General features: G+C 37.3%; 1 protein-coding gene across 4 annotated transcripts in view; it reads left to right on the top strand.

Moving 5' to 3' along the window:
* Positions 1 to 22775, top strand: part of ITPR1 (inositol 1,4,5-trisphosphate receptor type 1) — a 188037-nt gene that overhangs the window by 15917 nt on the left and 149345 nt on the right. For all 4 annotated transcript variants that reach the window (XR_014895240.1, XM_085300025.1, XM_085300026.1 and 1 more), the window contains exons 3-4: positions 3713 to 3820; positions 7617 to 7687. Coding sequence is in view for 3 of the 4 variants with exons in the window: in XM_085300025.1 (XP_085156151.1) it covers positions 3729 to 3820; positions 7617 to 7687 (163 nt within the window). In the remaining variant the exon portion in view is untranslated. The remainder of the gene's footprint in view (positions 1 to 3712; positions 3821 to 7616; positions 7688 to 22775) is intronic.

Raw genomic sequence — 22775 nt, 5'->3', positions numbered from 1 at the left:
AGTATTAAATGCTSTTGGCACTGCAGTATCTAAAATACAGAAATTGCAGAGTGATGGTTATATTTATCTGTTGAGCATAATTGTTTTTTGAGCAGAGTGATTATTCCTTTAACCRCAAAAGCCATTATTGGCGGCATATGTAAGAATCCTCCTTCCCTGCTCATCCAAGCATTTTCTAGTAGTCCTCTACAATGCTCCATAGACATAGCGGGGAAAGGAAGCACATCCTTCCTCACAAGGGAGCGTGCACTGACTATAGACTGACCATGTTCAGGAGAGTACCTTTTCTCTTAAGTCTGTGGCCCACCTGTGCTGTGAAATTGGTATAAAAATGCCAAGATTGACAGTTTTTTTTTGTTTTTGTATCTCAACTTCAGGATGCTCCAACTGACATGCCAATAGGTCTGGCTTCATGTGGATTAGCATAGTCTTCAAAAATTGGCAGTCACATTTTTGAAAGGATTTTCAAACTGGCATCTGGATACATTGATCTTGGAAAAACTTGGATTTTTTATTTTTCTCAAGTCTCAGTTGTACTTCTTAGTAAAAGATACAAAATACTCAWTTTGCAGTATTTGATAACTTAGTGTTTAATGCAAATTGATTAATCAGTAGACTCATTTTGTTAGATGTCATGAGCTCCWTGTTGAGGACAGTATCAAAGCAGCTTTGAAGTAAGCAAAATTGGCAAACCTTATATATAAGGAGTCTTGTTGGGTCATTTAGTCCCTCACTCCATCTGCCAGTTCAGCATGTTTCTGAGCACTGTCCAACCTCGGAAAACMGTATGTTTAAAGATAAATGTCAAATGGATTGGCTTTTGGTGCTTAGTTGTAAAAGAATGCAATAGATGTAGACAAGTACAGTTGCATCAGTTTTTAGTATAGGCAAGCCTTATGATGTCCTGAGCAAATAGGTATTTTACTAAGGGGCTTGGAATTGGCACTGTGTTTCACTGGAGCGGTGGAGGCAAGGTCCATCTGTTCTGCTGCAGTTCCCGTATTCTGCCTGCAGTGATGCAGGCAATCTGCACCACTGAGCTAAACAGAAATAGAATTTGACTCTGTAATGATGGCTTTATTAGCTGGCATGGAAAAATTTAAAAAGAATCTAATGAACAGATAGGCTGTGAAATTCAAATCACATAGTGTAGCTGAACTACTTTGAGGGTTAAAAATACTTTTCTGTTATTTATAAGGAAAAATAATGGTTATAGGTGAAATTGTTAAACATTTTACTAATGGAGATGTCAATAGATTGCAAATGGGTTTATTTTATATGTTGGAATATCATGATATACAATGTGTTGTATGTCCTGAACTTTCTCAGTAAAGAAAAAAATGAAAAAATCCCTGTTGTCACACAAAATAATTAATATGATGCAGACATTTCATTCTCCATCCTGAGGCCAGCTTTTGGTCAATGTTCTGGGGTTTTAGGTTTTTTTGCCAAGAAACAGTTCTTCTCTTCTCTTATGGAAGTCAGTAATTTTGACCTTGACATTCTGCTGCGAATAGCTGTGGTAAATCTCTCTCTCTTCTAAAGTAAAATGACATAGTCCAATAAAGTACTCCTGCACTAACACAGGGGATACCTTATATGCCATTGCAAAAAGCAATATTTTAGAGCTAAATTGTTTGTAATCATATTACAGTACTCTACAGACCAAAAGTTCAGAAGTATTTAAAATCGACCTAAACATAAGAGTAAGATGGATGGTTAGTTTCTTCCAGAAGTTTCTTTTGACTTCAAATACTTTTGCTTTGGACTATATGCATTTATATCTCAGTTCTAATTGTGAAGGCCTGAAAACTTTTGGCAGGAAGTATATGGTTAAAATTTAAGTCAGGAAATGAGGAAAGCTATATTTCTAGTGATACTAATTCAGTCATTCTGTGTATTTTTGTGTGTTTTTGATATCTAGTTTAAAATAGATAGCGACATCATGCTGTCCAGCTGTCGAAAGATTGGGAATGGAYGGTGTGACATATGCAGTGGTTGAATGACATCTGTATGTACACAGATTTGACTTCAGAGAAGCAGCAATATCTTATCCTGCTTATGAACTTGGCCTGTTATCTTTTTTCTTAATTTTGATTTTTAACTGTCCAAATCATAAAGGGACTTCCAGGTATGATGAATAATAATGTCCATAATGTATTTTGACATTATTATTAGGCAGGAGGAAGTGAAGAAGGATAGCTGTCTGCAGCTTTTCAGAGGAAAAGTGCAGCCCCTTGCTTGCACTCTATCTGTACTGTGTTGTCAGCATCAACTTTTAAATCTCCATGAATCTGTCCTTGGTGAGCCCCAGCATTGCTTAATAAATTTGATCCGTATGCTTTGGTAAACAAGATAATGTTCAGTGAAAGGGAGTATTTACCCCATGTACAATGTCAGGGCTGTGCTCTGTAATAAGTATAATTTCCTGCTGCTTAGTTCTCCTGATGGCAGACCATTTAAAGTTGATTTTGGTGTATCATGCTAGATGTCAGGAAGGGTGAAAGCATTTTCAGTTACATTCCCTTAAATCTGAGTATTCAGAGTGTATCATCAGACTATAAGAATGAGCAGCTTGAAAGAGCTATGTTGACTGACAACTGTTTGAAACCTGTGTACAGAAAGCTATTTCAGCCTGTTGAACGCAGTGATCAAAAAACATGGCTTAAGAGGATCTCCAAGAAGCCAGTAAATGGCTTTTGAGAAAGAGATCTTTTAAAAAATGTTCAGTTGGGCTTCTTTTTATTAGGGATCATATTTGTCTCTCTTTGTTGCTGTAACAGATAAAAACTTGCTTTTTCATATTTATTTGAATGATGCATAAGTCTTGAATCATTCAGTCCAGGATTTGGAGCTTTAAAGAAAATAATGATAGTTCTTAATACCATGAAAGTTGACAATACTAAGTGGCTGTCTCATCAATGTTAAATTTGGGCATCCTTTTTGAAAATAGGATTGAAAATGTTCTTAGCCTCATAGGGATTTGGCTTCTTGATGTATACTTTAAAGTATTTGACCTCAAAAAAAAAAATCTTAATCTTTACATTTTTTGCATGGAAAATCTGTTGTTGGGTATATTTATTGTTTTTTCACGTAATGCCACCTTTAAAGCTGCAGCTGTAAGAAACTGGCTACCCCTAAATGGTGATGTAGCTGACAGACACTATTATGAATCATGTCAGTATTTTATAGTAAAATTCTGTAGAGCCCCGTTTCAGTGTTGAGGTGCGCTAGCACTCCAGAGGACCTTTAAAATATGCTAGGACCTACAGGCTTTGATTCTGACAAAACCAGTTAGGGAGAGGAATACATGGTGATTTAGGTAGTGTAGATAACATGTCTTAAGTTGAGGCAGCCCACTCTTCTTCCCGCTCTCACTGTCTTACTATGGGATGAATGAGATCAGTATGCCTGTTATGGAAATGTCCATGAGCATCTGTGGGATAGATACAATTACTGCTAAAACAATCCCACATTGAATGGAATGCCAATAGCTTGTTGTTTTTACCCAGTTTATTTTTCTAAGGAAGTATTTTGACATGCTACATGTTATTTGATACCTGAAATTCCACTGCAAGGACCTGTTTAGATTTTCAAATAAATAAAAGCAAACAAATAAAAGTGAAGGATCCTGTTGTTGTTGTAACCTGCAAGTAGTTTATGTCAAGAAATCATTCTGCCTAATAAATAATGTTCCATTTTATTCTTTTAGGGGCAATAAGCCAGAGATGACTGACAAGATGTCGAGCTTCCTTCATATTGGAGATATTTGTTCTCTCTATGCAGAGGGCTCAACAAATGGATTTATTAGCACCTTGGGGTAAGAACAACTGTTCTCTTGTACTAAAAACATTTGTATGGAGGACTGATAGAGGTCAACTAGCTACCCTGAGCCTGACTCCCAGGAAACAGTGGGTAAAGCAAGGTAGCTTTATGTACAGATTTCTGTACAGATTAAAAATGGCATGAAGCTAATATAGCAAAAGGAAAGTTAAATGTTAGGAAGTTGGAGAGAATGTTAATGSCTATCATTCAGTTTTAATATTTTGTGGGAAGGAAGAAGCTTGCCAATTCTAAGTAATGGGTAGAGGGAATGAATKCAAGAAAAAGATATTTCATGTTGTCTGTCCCGTGTCCATCCATGTGTCCCGTCCTGTTCCTCCCCATCCCCTTTTCTCTCCCCCAGTCAGGAATAGGCCTCACAGTGCAATCTGCTGTTCGGAAAAAAGAATGTAGCACAGGGGATATAAGTAGTTACTTAAAAAAAAAAAAAAAAAAAAAAAAATGGGGAGGCAAAAAAAAGGAAAGCCCTGAGCCAAACCATTTATACCAAACCATTTATACACCACTAACTTACAACTATGACTGGTTTTGTCTTTTCCTAAAATATTTATTAAAAAAAATGTACTTCTCCAGTCAAAAGAGAGCATGTTTTGAATCTTTGGCTTTGCCAATAGCCAGCATACCCAGAACTGCAGTGGGAGCCATGCCTTGCCTACTCCTGTCACCTATTGTGCTTCCTTATGGACCTTCTTTGTGTTTTCTCCTGTGAACCCATAGGTACTCTATTGGAGAGTGCCTCTAACCAGTAAGAAGTGTATGCCACTTTAATAAACAAAAAAGTAGCCATTTACCTAGGCCAAGGAAGATTTTGCAGAGAAAAGCCATGCAATTGGCAAGTGACAGGATGTATTTTATTTTGCTCAACTGCTGTTTAGGAGAAATCTCACAGAACATCAGAAGCTGGCAGTGGAGCTGTGTACTGCTTTGGCAGGTCTTACCAGGGGGCTGGAGGAGAGGCTAAAAGAGCACATCTGCCACCTTCTTTCAAAGCAATGAGAAATTAGAGGGAGGGAGTTTGTATGCCACATTGCTGTGGTACTTCAGTACTGAATCATGAGTGGGCACACACAACATGCTCTTTCTCATTTCCAGTAGCCATAAGGGCTTCAGGGTGGGTACAGAGACAGCAAATTTTTTTGATGCCTACTGTCAAGATGCATCTGATAAATGGAGCTCTCAAGCAGGGTTCAGAGACAGCATCCTGGTAAGTCTCTCATCAGGAAACAATGGGCTGAAATCTCATCTGAGTTACTCCGAACTAACTTGTAGGTTTAGTCCTCTAGCTATTAGGATTCTGGAAAATAAGGGGGCAGAGGAGGAAGCAGACACTGAAGATGCACCATGATCTATTATAGGAAAGAGAAGAAAATATGGGATGCTGCCAGAAGGGAAAGAAGGTATGATAAAAGCAAGGGATATAGTAAGTAGGGTTGGTCGAATAGTATTTGGCGAATGTATTTGACAAATTTCCCAGGTTACCCGTCAAATATGACATGTACACTCTGCAGTATTAAATCAGTTGTGTAACTGGCCAAATACTATCTGCTGAAAACTGGCAAAACAAATTGAACAATATATATTTGGCTATTTTTTTTTCTTCCTAGTATTGAACCAAGTTTGGCAGTAAATAATTCCAGAATAAGCAGAAAGTTGTTATGTTGTGTTTAATCCCATACAGTGCATGATGAAGAGTATGCAGTGGCTGTGGCTTTTTATGGCATTGCTGAGCAGATATTTTTCACCATGGGTAGTCCTTTTAGACGTTGTAGGCCCTACAACATTTTTTTTTTTACATACATTTTTGTTTAGGCACATACATGTTTTAGGCTTTATCAGATGTTCTGATGGCAGGTCTAAATATCCCTCAGTGTTAACAGTATTCTCTTTGATTTGGTTAGTACTCCCTTAAGCTAACTACGTCATGTAATGGCCACGCATCTTCTGAGCCTGATTTAAGCCAGAAATCCCAATTGCTATGTGAAACATGAAATGCATTATCATCTTAATAAGCCTTTGTAGTCAAATTAGTTTTGTCCCTTATTTAATTTAGTTTTTGACCTGGAGAAAATTAAAGCAGCAAAGGAAAGATTCAGTGTAATTGTACTCTATACCATGTGGAATTTTGACAGTCTCATGTCATAACAGTGTGTAATGGCTTGTTCATATGGTTAATGAAGGTTGAGAAACAGACACCAATATACATTCTACTGAAGTTCTAACCAAGTAGATCTATATTTGAAGAGTATTCATATTTAATATTTCTATGATATGACTCTTGCTTAATTGGGACTTCAATCTTGCAGTTTCCCAAACTCAGTGCTCAGTAATCATTGTGATTACTATAAAATATATCCTCTTCTGTGTTTCACACCCCATAAAATTATTTTCTTAATAATTTTGGAAGTTCCTCTTTATTTCCACTTTAATCTTAGGATGAGAGGGATATATTGCACTGAGATAAACTATCTGGGGGATTATTGGAGTAACCTATTTGACTTTTAACATTTTTTTTGGCCCTGTGTTCACTGGAAGTAGGTGTTTCAGTCAGCTCAAATATTAACATTCTTGTTGGAGCACATACAGATAGTGAATAGGGGGAAAATCCATGGGGAAAAAGCAACTTACTCTGAATGTTTGCATATGCAAATTTTAGAAGCATAGAACTATTGAGTCCACTTAATCTCTCTGGATCACTTAACTTTTACGCACTTCATGATTTTCCATAATTGTTCTCTCAAGATGCTCCCTGCATGTAACCAGCCTCTGCAAGGAACAACTCTCATATTCTAGGTTTCWGTCTCTTTCAAATCAAGTTGATTCTGCATGAGAATGGACATCTCAATTCTTTAAGACTTTGGAGTTTTACTTTCTACTTCTGTGTAGAAGGCCTCTTTGACAGATTGGTTTGAAGGTGCCAAATTGAGTAATCTATGATCAAATCAGGAACTAAAGATACTCGGTTACAGTTTATTTTCATGATTTGGAAATAGTGCTTGGTGAAAATGCAATTCTGCTTTAATTCAAACTGTGATAAGGGCATGGCAGTGGTGACAGGTGCATCTTCGCTATTTGCTTTATTCTGCAGGCTTTGACTTGACTCTGTGGGTGTTCTGCCCATGTGTAATCACAAGAGAAGCTTCTTCCTAGAATTCCCTGTTGGAATGTCTTGGCTTCAGCTGCACAATTCACTTCCTGGTAAAGCAGGAGGAGTTTAGTATGATGTCTTGACTTCTCTTGTGTTGAAGATCAGTAAGCAAGGGGGTGTATTTATGCCTTCCTTTCCCTTGGGAGTGAATTTCTATTGTGGCAGTTGAGGTTTCTGCCTTTTTTTGATACTTGAGTGTTCACAAGAGTAGTGTTCAGTTTGTCTAGTTGTCATATTTTCATATTTCCTACCCTTTAATATAAACACAATTGCAACATTATTCAAATCTGTCCAAGAGGCAATATTTGTTCTAAGGCTGTCTCTCACATAACTAGAATATGGGCTGTTCTGTCTGCACCTCAAGGAGAGGGCATAAAGGAGATGCAGTAAATGGGAGCAATGACTTATTTATTGTCCCACCTATCCAGGAGCATAGCTGTGGGCAACAGTAAAAATTAGTTGCATGCTTTTTAGAAAGATTTGGCATAAGTTGGCATCTGGGGAATGTCTTCTGCTGAAGTGGCCAATCAGATAAAACACTGCAAATAAACCACTTTGTTTTTGCTAACAACGATGTAAGCAATTGCAGAGGGAGAGAACCTCACTTCAACTGCTCGTTTCTTTGCAGCCTTGTGGATGATCGGTGTGTTGTACAGCCAGAAGCAGGTGATCTTAACAACCCACCCAAAAAGTTCAGAGGTAAGTTTTTTTTTTTTTTTTTTTTTTTTTTTTTTTTTTTTTTTTTTTTTTTTTTTTTTTTTTTTTTTTTTCTGGTTGGAAGAACTGCTTCATCTTGTGCAGTCACATGTAATTATTTTTGCCTTTGATGCTTTCTATACAATATGTTAGTGTGTCATCATCTTTCACAAAGGGCAACTTTTAAACTTACTACTATCGGTAGATGAGCAAAAAAAAATGTATGTCTGCGTGAATTGAGTTGTGAGACTTAAAAGAATACTTTGCAAGGAGGGTGAAGGTGGAGTTGCTGACTGAGGCTAGATTTCAGCTCTGTGCGAACACATCATCCTTATAAGKTTCATCTGTTGACTGCCTCTTCTACCCAAAAGGTAGATCAGCCGAGGTGTTCTTAAAAACTTGATCTACTTTTTAATGTTTTTCTCATTAGCATGGCAGCATCTGCTCATCTCATCTGTTTTTGCTGGGTAAAACTTGTTTCTTTAGTTTCGTGTTTGCTTTCCTGGAAGCTCAGAGTTACCATAATTCTGTTCAGATTTAATCATAATTGCAAGTAATTGCCTCTTAAAATCATGTGTCTTCTATACTACTGGGGGTCTTTGCTATTTTGATGTTTGTTTTTTAGCTGTGCCAAAGATGTCTGACAACGTCAAACYCTCTGTGTAAAATACTGCTGTAGTCTAGCAGTTCTTTGTGGGGTTTTCCCCTTTTTTACTGGAAGTTAAAGAGCTTATCATTCAAATATTGAAGAGGTATCCTGAGGAAGTTTTAGCATTCAATGTTAGGCTGTCCAGAAGAAGAATGCTGTTATTACATGAACTAGAACACTGCCTTAATGGTAGAATSAGCAGAAGGAAGAAAATCAGAGGGAGAGAGAGCAAGAAAATGACAATCTTACTAGCACAGTTTAGGGACTGGAGATGCAAAGAGACGTTGGCAAAGAGACATGAAACGCTGTGGTTAGATGTTATAAAAGGTCTCATGTTACTTATAATTTATATGTGGAGAAAAGGGTAGTGTGAACTTTTTCAACCTCTGTAGTAACTTCACTAAAGTTTATGCTTAATGGTGAATGGTAGCAAAACTCATAAAATCTTAAAAGGCATTTGTTATTTATACAGATGCTTTGTAAGTATAATCTAAGATAAAATGTTTTCCACAATAAATATGTTCAGAAGTAGTAGTAATTAAGTTTGTCCTGATACAAGTGAAACATCCCCCCTTTTTAATTAAGAACAAAATGCACCTAGAGAGTGACATAGGAAGTCTGTGACAGTTAGATCTCTTCAATCTTATTTGAAGTTTTAATGATGCCTTGCAAAAATGCCTTCCTTGCAAGTGGATCACAGAGTCGTCTTAAGGTGCCTTTAACCAATCACTTACCACTTAATTCTGGGATCTACGGCAACTATCTGCAGGCATGTAGCAAATGTGATTAAGTCCCAATATTTAGTTCTGTCATGCTTGGATTTAGTTCTTACTGCTTTGGGCAGTGTCACAGATACAGTGGATCAGTCACACAAGATATGTCATGCATTAGCAGAGTGAGGAAGGCACTGACGTGAAAATGTTCTAGCATTCTATGAATTCTCTAGTGGTGACCAAGCTTGTTCAGTGATTTCATAGCACATAGCCATAGCAGCTGATAGGATTTGATGCGTAGAGCCGTTCTCACAGCAGGTTGAGGCCTGAAAAAGACCTTAGAAGAAGCGTGATTTTTGATTCAAGTTTAATAGGTGCAGAACAGTAGCACTGATAACTTGAGAGATAACTTGCAAAGATTGGACTGGAGCAGGACCAAAATTAATCATGGACCAAAATTAATCAAATGTCAGTTACTTCTATGATAGCTTTGCACTGTACTGGAAGAATCCTTCTGTGTTACAACCTCTTTTATATATCTATGAGAATGTTCTCTTAAATGAAGCAGTCTTTAAGCTTTCCAGATACAGGTCTGTTATAGTCACTGAAAGAAATACTGAACGCACATGATTTCCTGGCCAATCTAAAGCATCTCACTTTGGGTAATATTTTTAAGAAATATAATCTTCTGTAAGCAGATGTAACTTCTATGGGTGGATGTAAAATAGATGTAAGTCTAGTTTTTATGCTTAATCAAAGCGGTGGGGAGATGTCTAAAAGCCAGATCCACTGTTTAGATATGCATAAATGACTGAGAAAATTCAGGAAGAAACTAAAGCTTAAATTTCCAGTAGCAAAATCAATCCATCCTTCTTTTTTTTAGCCATGACTATTTCAGCTTTTAAAAAGTCTTGTTGCCTTGGCTACACTTAATCTGTTGCATGTAGCAGTGCTGCAAGGCCCTGGTCTATGGGGTGATATTTTTTTATTCTACTTTTGGCCCTTGAAATACCAGAGCTGCTGTGCGTGAGTGCTGGTGTACGCGCACTGTTCTTCCACCTGAAGAAAGTCCCTCTCATATGAAAGACTGTTGGTAGAGATACCTTATCAATGAGCACATACYATCGCTAAATTCTGATAATCTGCTTGAAGCGTGAAAATAGTGTCTGCCTGAGGAGTGCATTTTGAAAAGTAAGCGCTTGGTAGCTTAAATGGAGGTGGCTTTGTATGCCAGTAAGTTGCTGCTTCAAGCTTAATTTGTATAAGTTGTCTGAAGGAGAAGTCAGTGACAGAATCTGGATGTGTGTCTGGATGAACTGAGTTGGATAGAATGATTTGCAGCGGCTTGACTAGAACTGGAGATGGGAGCGATAGATATTTTTAGTTTGCTTGGAGGAAAACATATGAAGGTATCTTGAGGACACAAGGGCTTCTTTTGTTGACAAAGTTGAGGAAAAAGACTGATAGATTAATCTGGTGGTGGTGGAGCACTGAAAAGGAGGAAATGCAGCAGAAGGCTTAGAGTAAGATGAGATAGAGTTCAGGTAAGGTTTGGGGGGTAAAAATATAAATGAGACAAATTAAGTAAAAGACACATTAAATGAAAARATGTGAAATGCTTGAGTTAGAAAATAGTAATATTTCTGTGAACTCTGATGAAAGCTATTCATCAGCTCCTTGGCTCCAAGTTACTCTGAATGTGTTTTTCAGTAGCTATTTCACATATGTATAATAACATTGGGGTAGCTTTCTAGTATAATCACTTGCAGATGTGAAGGCTAATTCTACTTTTCTTCTTTCGTTTCCATCTCAGAACCAGATAACGCTTGAAGTTCATTTGAGGGTGCATGGTGATTATGGACTGTGAGATTTGAGTAGTTTTTTTTTTTCCTCTGGCTTTCTGGATTCACTTTAAATATGACTTTTTTTTAATATACAGTAAGGTGTTCTGGCACTTGATATTTTCAGCTTCAGTGAAGTCAAAAGCCCTCTCAAATTGTCTTGAAAAACATTTTGAGACTTAAAAGTAGGTTCACTAGGGTACTTCTGTTTAGAAATGAAAACTCTTGTCAACAGTGTTTTACTTATCTTGTCTGAATATACTGTGTACAGATGAGATTCCTGGAAAAAAAAAAATAGTTGTACAGATCTCCAAAAAAAGAAAACCAAGGAACTACATCAGTCTTTCTATCTGTGCTGTTTTGAATGAGAAAAAGAAGTTTTACTTTATGAAGCTAAATTTGCTGTGTCTCAGTACGGGTATGCATCTGAATGAACATTCTAAACTGATGTGACTAAAAATGAACATTCTTTTAATATGCACAGATTTATGTGGAAAGTATGAACTGTAACTGACCTAGCTAAGCTAAAAGCACCACAGTGTTTCATTAGAAATTGTTTGTACTTAAATACACAAAAACAGATAGCTCTTTTGCACTTAAAAAAAAAAAAAAAAAAAACAGTAGTGGCAAAGCTGAAGCAGAACTCATGGCTGCCAATTTTGTGCGTATCATGTTATATCCATGCTCTATTAGTTTGTATGTGCTTTTGTAGAGGTTTTTATTTGTTTTCATGTGTTGGAATGTAGCACTGTGCTAAGCCCAATATGTTTGCTCAATGCGAGAAACTAATACTACACCAAAACAAGTCAGTCTGACAGTATTCTYGGGAAAATTCCTTACTTTCTTTTGTTCAGGATGCAGATTGCCTGCAAGTGATGCAAAAGCTTTGCAATAGCTCCATGATACATATGGAAAAAAGGGCTTTTACTGGGTTAACTTGTCCAGCAGCCACCTCCTTCCCAGAACATTGTTTTAGTAGTTGCTGGGCAACACTTTTTTTGGCAAGATGTTCAAGGAATGAACCCGTATCTCCTAAACTTAAAATACCCTTATGGTGAAGCAGAAGATGAGTAGTTCAAATTCTGTTTGTTCTTTTGATCCTAATCCATACTGTGTGCTCTCTTGGAGTATTGCTGGCATGAAGTATTCTGTCATGCTAAGGCTAATGCTGAGCATCTGAGTCTTTGAACTGGAAGTTCATGTTTGATGGAAGTAATGACCTGAATCTGGACAGAAAAACTTTTATTTATATATATATATGTTTATATATAATATATATAAATGTATACGTAAGTGTGTGTGTGTGTATATATATATAGGCATGTATATCTATATACGTATATAGATATATATACACTGATTCTTTTGACGGATTCTTCTGAAATTCACCGTGTGCTCAACACAGATGAAAGTCAGTATGCTTTCTCCTTAATGGAAATGTTTTGAGACATGTTTTGTTCTTCATAGCTTTGCCTTCAATAATCTGAAATTTACAACCTACTGCTTTGGTCAATGTGAAGAAAACCATGTCAGRTATGCCATACTGATACAGGTTATAGAGTTAGATGATACACTGCATGCGTATTGGACTATTTAGCTTTCTAGACCGAGCAGAATGCAACCTTGTTTATAGAACTGAGTTTAAAGGAATTTTCATTTAAAGGGTAATATACTTAGTCTGCAGTTGTTTTCCAAATGCTTCAGAATTATAAAAGAAATACAAATATCCTGGTTCATCTGCCTATTAGTTTTGGAAAAATATTAGCTGAATGTGAAAGTGCACCTGGGTAGTAAGGTAATTCCGTACCATTGCCTTGTACTTGTCCAGAAGAATTTTTAGCAGTACGAGCCTTTACAGATCATCTGTTCAGCTTCATGTAAGTGTGTAGCCTAAAATCATATTGCTTTTCATATACATATGAGTACTTTTCCAAATCTACTCTGCTGGAAGCAATTACATCAGTTCAGATTGCTTTTTAAACTTTGATATGAAATAGGCTGAACTGAATAACTTTCTGTATATGTTAAATGAGTTGGAGCTGGTGTTTTGCAGAGGGTTGAGGGCACGTTCCTGGGATGACAGTGTGAAAAGGAGGAGTGTTAGGCCTGGGATGCATGGCGAAGTTTAGCCTCCTTTTTCTCTTTGAACATGGAACTAACTAGTAATGCTGATGAAATGTTTAGGTATATTCATTGTTGAGCTGCCCAGAAGTATTTAAACTTAAGTCTGAATCTGTCCAATTCTATTCTGATAACCATGTATTAACAAGCAAAACAGTAGCATTCCTTTTTAAGGCAGAACTTTTGAGTGCTTGAGTGCTAAGTTCAAGGCTACTCAGCATGGTGATTTTGAAGAATAGTAAATAGGCTGCAGTAGAAACATGACTACTTTTCAGTTTTGAAATGTCCAAATCATACTAAAATGCACTCCTTAAGTATCTAAAGTTTGAAATAGGATAATGGCAGTAAACATCTACTTAATATTTTTGTGTTTTTTTTTTCTGAAGAGCCACATGGCGTAAATAGGAGAAAATATACTTCGCCACTTTTCAAAAACAGTACTACTGTCATGAATTACTGTAAAATCAAAAGAAGTTTTAGGGTTAGAGTTCTGGAACAGGAAAACAATACAAATGCGGTATAATTTTGTGTCTATCWATATAACTTGAATCACTGGTCACTTTCTGCAGGGGAAAAAAATCTTTACATCCTGCAGAAGGATATTGTTATAATATCTAAAGTACATGCTCTCTACCTCAGTGAGGAATCCTTTTAGCCTGGTCCTAAATATTTATAGAACTATATGAGAACTCCTCCAACTGCTAGTATGCATTTGAATTTTGTGCCCTTTATATGATCAAGAATTCCTGTGTGCTACATCTCTAAAATGTGAATCCTTAGCCCACTGCATCCTACATACAAGCAGATGTTATAGACAACTGTCACAGTGGTATTTAGATCCTTCACAAAACTGATAAGTCAGAAGTGTTGCATTTTCAGGCTACAGGAATATGTGCTTTATGTCTGCCTAAGCTTGGAAAATTCTGTGAGAGAAAGGAATACTAATCAAGTATTGGTGCTCCACCTGCATGAACACACCCAAGCTTCGTTCCTTCTTTTCAAGCGAGGTGGTCAGTAATGCACACTGCTTTCTCTCTGCTTGCCCATGGTGACTTCGTAGTGGTATCACAAATACCATATTTACAAACATCTCTTAACGACAGGTTTTGTGGTAGTGTCAACCTCATGAATGGTAATTACTTTATATGACTTGCTAATAGGCATAGCTAGTCACATAGCTAGGAAACAGAGGGTATACTACCCACTTGYGTAGATGCTGTGTCCTGTATGTAGCTTTAATGCGCAAGAGTAACTTGCTTTGCTTTGACAGTGATGATTAGATGTAGCAAAAGGAAAGTGTGGGTGTTTTTTTGTTTTTGTTTTTTAATATGAGGAGAAAAGTATTGTCATGGCAGAGTGGTCTGTGGGCTGTTTTTTATTTAAGTTGCTGTCTACTGCAATACTGTTTGTTACAGGCCTATTAATCAAGACAGGTTTGCAGTCTGTTTGGTGGCGGTGTGCGCTGAAACACCAAGACATACTAAACACATTCCAACTCAATGTATATGTACTTTGCTGAAACAGTGAATAAATGATTGGCTAAATGYGATTGGTTTTAAAATGAAAGTTTAACATGGTTTTGCTTCATCCTAAAGATGGGATACCAAGATCAAAATGGGAAAGGTCTGTATGGCATAGATTTCTTAGAAGATGGTCTGTTTAATGTGGCCTAAGAAATTGTAGATACTGAACAAGGAGAGGAGACTGGTCCATCTGGGATTTGAGGCCTGGCCAGTTCTCACAGCCTGTGCTGAGTTTGCATGGTGCTCTGTGCTTAGAGGGCTGTGGTCAAGTAACTGTCTAACAGTCCCTGGTTTTGAAGTGTTTTCATCTTTGATGTTTTGCATCTAGGTGAAGGTAGAGCAAAGCCCTTCTGAAATATGAAGTGGCTGTTAATATGCATAACTAGAACGGGGCGGGGCGGAAGAAAAATCCAGTCTCTTAGTTAAGAATGAAGGACTTTATTGAACTAGTGTGAGCTTTTATTTCTTTATTGCATTTGCCTGTCTGAAAAATATGGGAAGTAATTCTCTACTTACCAGGTATACTGTGCAAGAAGATATGGGACATGTGCTGATATAGTTAGTGATGGTGTATTAAAAATGAAGAAATGTTAAGTGCTAAGTTAAATATTCGTTCTTTATTATCTGCTCTCACAGATCTGAGCTTTTTTCCCCGTGGAAAGTTCAGGGTATTTCAGGTAGGACTGAGGAAAGAATTGCCAAAAAGCAGTGCTTAGCAGTTAAGTAGAACGGTACTGTTAATAAACCTAGCCCCAACCTTGTAGACAAAAGAATACTGTGGCTTTGTTGCCATAGTTTCGGTGCAAAATCTGACCTTAGCTACAATAACATTCAGTTAGAAAGAACTAGCTAATCAGTTTTCTAAAATTAGTGTGTTCCCTAGTACATAAGCCAGTATGAACAGGATATTTAATGAAATATTATATTTAGTCACAAGAGCCCAAGGGAGTGAAATGCCTTGATGAATTGTGGGGGTGGGGTGACATTGGTGCATGTATTTTAATATAGCAAACTTATTAAAATTTGTGGCTTGCTTAATATTTAGGGTGGCTCAGCTGTTGTGTTCTTCCATGCACCCCATGTACTTTGTTCTTTCTAAAAGCTTTCAGACTCTGTTCCTATAAACTGAAAAAATGGAGGTGACTCTCATCAATATTAGGAATTTATATACTATTTCCAGAAGAACTGAAAATAAATTACCTAGCTCATGTAGTGTTTCTTGTTAGTACAATCTGAGTGTTTTATAGAGGAAGGAGTCTAATTTGTATGTAAGGATGTGAATACTGAAGCAGATGAATGAAGGCATTATCAAGTTTGTGGAAAAAACTCGAGTGGGTGTTGGAAGGGAAGCAGTCTCCAATGTATGAGACTGTATCCATCTTCAACCAGCTTTTCACCTATTGTCCGAAGTGTTGAGAAACTTAGAGAGATTCAGTAATATCTTGCCTGTAAAATATTGCTGTCAGTTTATAACACCTTATTTGAGAGGGCATTTATGTTCTATGTACAYATTCTTTGCCTAATTGGCCAAGTCTTGGGTGAGATTTTTGTAAAAGCTCTGTAACCTGGAGTAAAAGACTCTTTCTTGGCAACGTGAGAACTAAGATGAATTGTGAGCRTTTCTTTTACATGCAGGTTACTTTCTTGGGTATAAATATATGAAAAGTATGTAATCTGAAATTTTTCTTGAAGCTGGGTAAGCGGTATTATATTCATTTACAAGTTTGAAACTGAAGTTCTCATTCAGCCTGCTCAGCATTTTTGCCTGGTTAAACTGTATTGCCTGCTTAGTTTTCTGGAGTCCCCAACATGCTGAATTCTTCTCTGTGTAGGTCTTGAGAGAGCAGTAGCTTGTAGTTAAGAAAGCCAAGCTGACTTCTTTGCAAACATGATGTACAGCCAGGCTCATGACAGTGAAACACAGCTTTGTTAATGTCTTGTTGGCAGTACTGAGAGTAGAACCTGTGTTACCCTRCTTTCCCTCCTGACTGGTTGTCTGTGTTGTGCAGTGACAAACAGCATGATCTTACTGTATGGTACTCGAGGGATACTGAATACACAGGGGAAAGATTTAGACAAGGAGGTTACTCTAAATAATGCTTATCARTTTGGTGGTAGGTTTTGCTATTTCTGTGTCAGTCCAAGTGAATTACTACTGAAACGTCACCTCTTCAGACAGTGCTGCAGTTGAAGTGAAGTTGATCATTCTTGTGGACTATTCTAAAAGATTAAGAGTGCCTATATTTAGTTAAAAGTAACCATAATTTGCTTAGCCAGTTCTTAACTTTGGTACTGTCGTGGATGTGTGGAAGCACAAATGTGCAGTCTGTGCACTTCAATGACCAAAAACACCAGTTTCTTTCTGAAAAATGTTCTTCATCTTGAGTGATCAGTGCCTTGCATGGCTGAGCTGTCAGATAGTTCCTCTCAACTCTTAGTTTTGCTTTTCTGACTTGTGGYTTATGATTCCTGAAACTGTGGACAATCACTAAAGGTTGTGATGTGTACACTCATGTCTGATACAAATTTGGATTAGCATGTGTACACTTCAAGGTTTGTCTGCCTGCCTTGCAAGTCCAGCTGTCTTCCACAGTAGACTTTAGGAATTCATACAGCTTTATTTTGATAGACGGCAAGGACAATATTCTCAGATTTTTTTCAGCTTTACACTTTTAATGGAACTGGACTTGATTTACTTCTTGACCTGAGATGTGATCATCAGGCATTTTTCTGAGGGAGAAGAAAAACACGATGTTTGAGGGTAACACCCATGAGGATCTCAACTATGTCTAACTCTTCAGAAAGTCTCTTTTGTGGGATCTTAGTTCTATGTTGCTTTTAGGATAGAGTTGACTTCTGTGCTGCTTGTAGTAGCAGTAGAAGGTAGACTAAGGCTTGATTGTTTTACTTTACCTAAAAATTAAGGCTTTGTATTTTGCAAGGACCTACAGTTCAAAAACAGTTCAAAAATATTTTTGAACTAAGTTGCTTGCTTAAGTAGACATGAGAGAGAGACACTTTTTTTTTTTAATCCTAAATGCAAAGCATTTCATAACAAGAATGTCTTACAGGTACTATGTCCAAGTGCCCCAGGGAAGCAATTTGTGAAAGAGGAACCCAGCCTCAACTGAGAAGTTAAATTATTTCACTTCTTGTTCTCTGCGTAGTCTGCTCTTCACTAGCTAAGAGTCTTAACTAAAAGCTCTGGTATATCCTCAGCTGTAAGTTTGGGGAAGTAAATCCTGTAAGTACTTTAGTTTGTTTGAGAGTAGTCAGAAGAAAAATGGTGAGGCTGCCAGCATAGCTAGCCATAAAAATGCAGTGTTATGAAAGTTGAACCTTGCCAGTTATCTTCAGTGAGCCATCTATGACAATTCATATTCCTTCACTGCCACATTGCTACTGGAGAATGGAACCCGTGCTTGTCATTTCAGAATTTCAGATTTACTTTTCATTTCAGATTCATCTTTCAAGGTGAAGTATTTAATATGCCAACACCTAAGTATAGGGCTATGGTTTCTCTTGTTATTTATTGGTGTGTCACTGGCACCTCCAGCTAAGTTCTTTGTGTTGCTAGCTGAGTGGAGATCAAGGTGCCAGTGCTAATCTGTCAAGCTTCTTGCGATTTGAGACATGACTGTATAAATACCTGTCATTCCTGTATAATTTAAGGTATTTTTGCTCCAAATGCTAGGAAAYAGGAAGTGAATTATTGGTGAAGATTCTTGATTCTGAAAATTATATTACATTTTTTTGCAATCCAGGGAGGAATTTGTTTTTCCATTTGCTTGGTTGTTAGGGAAAGTCTGTTTTAAAAAATATTTGCTAGTTCTTTAGGAATAAACAGAAAATAACCGTTTGTTTCCTGTTCTCCAGAACTGACTTGCTGGAGTAGGTAGCTATAGTAATTCTGGATTAACATTTTGTGGCCTCTAACAAATGCACCCAACATAAAGCACTCTTGTGTTCCTTGTCTAGAAAAGGTACTGTGTGTAAACATAACATCCTACATGTGTAGGAGATTCTCTCTTAAGCACTCGACTTGCCACTTCTGACTTTGTGGTCATAGCAAAGGACAAAAGTGTTTAGTGTAATTTGCAGAAGCTCAGGTAGAGGTTTTCTCCAAGCTGTTAAGTGGTAATGGAGCCATTTGTTCCTCTGTGTCTGCAGCTGATCCAGATGCAGCCTAATGATGTTAAGAATTTGGAGCTACCTAGCTGCTATTAAACACTATTACTTTGCTCTGAAAGTCAAAGCACAAAGGTTGGCGTGTCTCATGTGAATATCTCAAATACTAGAATAGCCACTACAGATCAAGTGACAGTAAATGCAGTGTTCCTACAAAATTTTGTTCTARTGAACAACTTTTATTCAGCCGGGTAAGAGATTCTTATGTTAGGATTAGCATTTCCTTTGTACCTAATTTGTGAAAATAATCAGCACAGAGTTCTCAGTGTTGGCATTTATCATCTGTTTTGACTATATAATACACAGAAGTTCAGTGAAAACATAACTCCTTATGTTTTTGTTGAATAGTCATTCTGTAGCTTTCAATCAGATTTTAAGAATAAAAAAATCTTCTCCAAACTCAGTTGACAGCAGAGAAACACAGTGACATTTCTGGAAAACACTACTATTTTTCACAGGATTCTCTCCTAGTTTAATTGGAACAAATTATCTCTGGTTCAGATTACATTGAAGACATAAAAAGCTTCACTATACAAAAACAATCTGGTAGCACTTTGGCCTTTTATTTAGTGAATGTAGGTTCTTTTGTTCGTTGGGGTTAAAAATTATGCAAGGGAAAAATAAACACAGAACATGTAGGCATGAGGAAGTGACAGACCGGGATAAAGGAGCAGCCATCCTGAAAAGGAAAAAATCCTTGCTATATCTACAAAAATCTTTTCTTCTCCCCCTGCCTTCAGAGCAGCACATGATCTCACCAGTTAACTTTAAACAACCCAAAGAAGCAGCCTTTCAGACTGATGTCAGCCCGCTGGTCTGTAAGAACAGGATGGGGGTTCAGGAAAGAAGGATTTGTTTGTGTTAGGGATTCCAGTCCACAACTGCTCATTATGTGTTAAAGCTGGGTTTTATTTTCTGAAGAAACAAGAATAAATCTTGGTATTATTACAATGTAACCAGTATCTATGTGGAAAGAGGAAATGTTTGCCCCCTCCCCCCTGCAACCTCTGCAGTAAGCTGTTGGAGTCTGAATGTTCGGGAATGCTGGAATACTCGGAGCCTGAGCTGGATTCTTAGTTCGAGTATTTTTCAGAACATCTTCAAAAAGTAGAAATTGCAGTACTGATCTGATGAATGCTTCATCAGTCCAGTATGAAATTGGATTAATTGTCGCCAAAGGCTTCAGAGAGAGGTTCAGGAACCCTGTAGCGGGCTTGCAGTGTCACTGGGTCAAGAATATTCTGAGCACAGATACAGAAGACTTTAACTACAGCAATTTTCTTTTAACCTAGTTAGATATTCCTGTCAAAAGCATACAGTCACTTTTGACTTACTGTTCATGTCTTGACTTTAATATTAAGTACGGGTGTTTTTTTGCGCACGTGCATACATACAATTTTTTGGAGAGCTGTATCGGTTTTAAATAGAAAAATTATTTCTGTTTGTAATTCCACTGAGTGCTCTGCTCAGAAGTGCAATAGTTAAGTTTTTGGCTTATTTAGCTCTGTCTTTCAAGAGCACAGTTTAGTATTGATTGATGCGCAAATAACTTATCCCACTTTATGATCACAACGAAGTGACACTAGAAAGCTGATAAGGACTTGAGGTACCCAACTACAAGAATAACTCAGTTTTTTTTCCAAAAAACACACAATCCATCTTCACTGATTGCTTTAGGAGCTTCTGGCTGTGGAAGCCGTATGGTAACGACATGTGGCAAGTATACTCRATACTGAGCAATACACATGAGAATAGTTCTCTCTGCTGGAGAATGCACACTGTAAAGCAGAGTGACAGCACCCCACAAGCTAATGTCTTTGGGACTGGGGGGGAGGGTCAAATCTGAAGCCAATATATATTTTAAAGATAATTCTTAGTTATCACTGACAAGTGTTAAAATAAGCTCTCTTAGGAATTTATTCTCTCCTACTCCTTGTCAGGCAGATGGTCTTGGTCATGAAAAATGACAATGAGGGGAAGAGCCTTCAAAAATGATCTACAGGATTTAATTCTAAATATATATTTTTTCCATATGCTATCAGTCACGTGCATAAAGTTTTTGTGTTCTCTGAGGATTTTGGATAAATAATCCGTGAGGTGGTAGCTTCAGTGCTTGGGTCCCTTTCGTACAAAACAGCAACTCGGCTCCAAATAGGGAAGATTGACAACTTTATCCTAGTTCAATATGGTGTACTCATTTATACTGTAAATTGTACACCACAGTATTAATCCTGAAATGTTAAACAGCTTGACAGATGATAATTCCACTTTTGGATCAGAATTTGCCTGCAGAGAACTCTTTGGAATTTAACAGTTTATTCTTCTTCCCATCCTGTTACAAGTTTTCTTGTGTGTATATATATAATTGCAAGAGAAGGAAATGCACTATATATTGTAGATTTTATGTTTAAATGTAGTAGATTGCGTTATCAATACCCACTGGTATTTCACTTAAGGTAAAAAGAAATTGAAGATAATAGCTAACATAATTTCTATTGTTTATCAGTGAGAGGGTATATTTATATTTATTTTTAGTGCTTTAACTAAAGTTGCCTAGAAAAGTCCATAGTTATCACTGTAGCTTTCCACAATCCTCAGTGCTGAGCAGTAATTTGAGGACCTCAAAGGCCTGAGGGTAGCAGAGAAACACCATAAAGTGTTTCCATGGAAGGAAGAAATGTGAGTAACTAGTGTTTTGTTTCTATGAGATGTTTGATTGAGCCTGCAGCTGAGTTGAGGCTAAACTGCATTTCAGTCAACATGAACATGATCTAAGAAATGCCTTAAGACTAAGCCTACTGTGATGCAGTCCGATTGATAGGGACCCGTGAGGAAGCTGTGCCTGAAATGGAGTGTTTTAGGGTGCATTGAATTGTGCGATAGTTTTAAATGGGAGTAGAGGTAAGTGTTTGCAGGCATGACTGTGTGTTTCCAGAAAGGTGTTACAATTCACTTTTAGTTCTGTCTGTATGCCCCAAACCAGCATCAGTTTTGTGTGCAAGTAGAAGGGATGGAGGGAGAGGGAATAACCCCAGGGAGAGAGGAAATGCTTCTGAAAGAATAGCTGTGAAGCATACAGCATTCTCATTCTTCAGGTRAGCAAGAATAACTGAATCTTCAGAGTAAAACTGGAGAGAATATTCCATTCTTGTAACTTTTCCAAGAACGTGTCACTGAAAAGGAGTATGAAGATACTGAAGTTTTTAGAAATTCAGACAATCAAAAGTAGTGTACAAACCCAAGAGGGTTTGGGAGAGCTGGAGAAGTTCATGGAAAATCACCAGAAAAATGTAGTTCTGTTTTCAGGTATTTTTCAGGGGGGAGGTTTGTCTTCAGAAAATGGTTTTAGCTTTCTCTGCTAAACCTTTAACAGCCAATGGCTTGCATACATTTCTGCTATAAGGAGGATCTTTGTGATCCTTGCTGAGATTTGCTCCTGCCTCAGATGYGTAACTGGGAAGGGATTGACTGCAGCTGACTGCCTGTAATGCAGAATTAATTGTAWCTTATTGTACCTTGCTTTCCCTTTACGTACTTCCAATGGTTACATTTTCTGTGTTCTTTATTGTGTTTTCTGTGCAGAAATGTCCTGGGTTTGTTTGCTAGTTTTGTGGGGGTTTTTTGTTTTTTGGGTTTTTTTTTGTTTTTGTTTTTTTTTAAGCATAATGGGGCTGCTGATTGATTRAATGGCCCTGGTTACTACCTTAGCTGTAAAACCACAAATGGAGGTAATCAGGAGAGCATGTTAATCGTAGCAATATTAAAAAAAAAAAAAAGTCTGTAGGTTTATATATATTAAAGCACAAGTCTATTGCTAAAGATTATGCTCCCTACATGTGCAAAAGATTTAAGAGAATTAGCTGAGAACTACTTTTGAGTCTGTACACTGAGTTAATGAACAGTTAACTGCTCTAAAGAGCAATGTGATGTTTGTGCTGAGTTTAAATTACGGCTGATAAAGGATTAAAATTGAACACTGGGAACTAGACATCAAAGTACTCAAAAAACAAAAACAAAAAAAAGGCAGGAAAATGAGTTGCAGCCTGAAACATAAAA

This window comes from Rhea americana, unplaced genomic scaffold, assembly GCF_003343005.1.
Source record: "Rhea americana isolate MKP2758 unplaced genomic scaffold, rheAme1 scaffold_16, whole genome shotgun sequence".
In the NCBI taxonomy this organism is placed as follows: domain Eukaryota; kingdom Metazoa; phylum Chordata; class Aves; order Rheiformes; family Rheidae; genus Rhea; species Rhea americana.
Note: the sequence above shows the minus strand (reverse complement) of the source record. Positions and strands in the feature narration are given on the sequence as shown.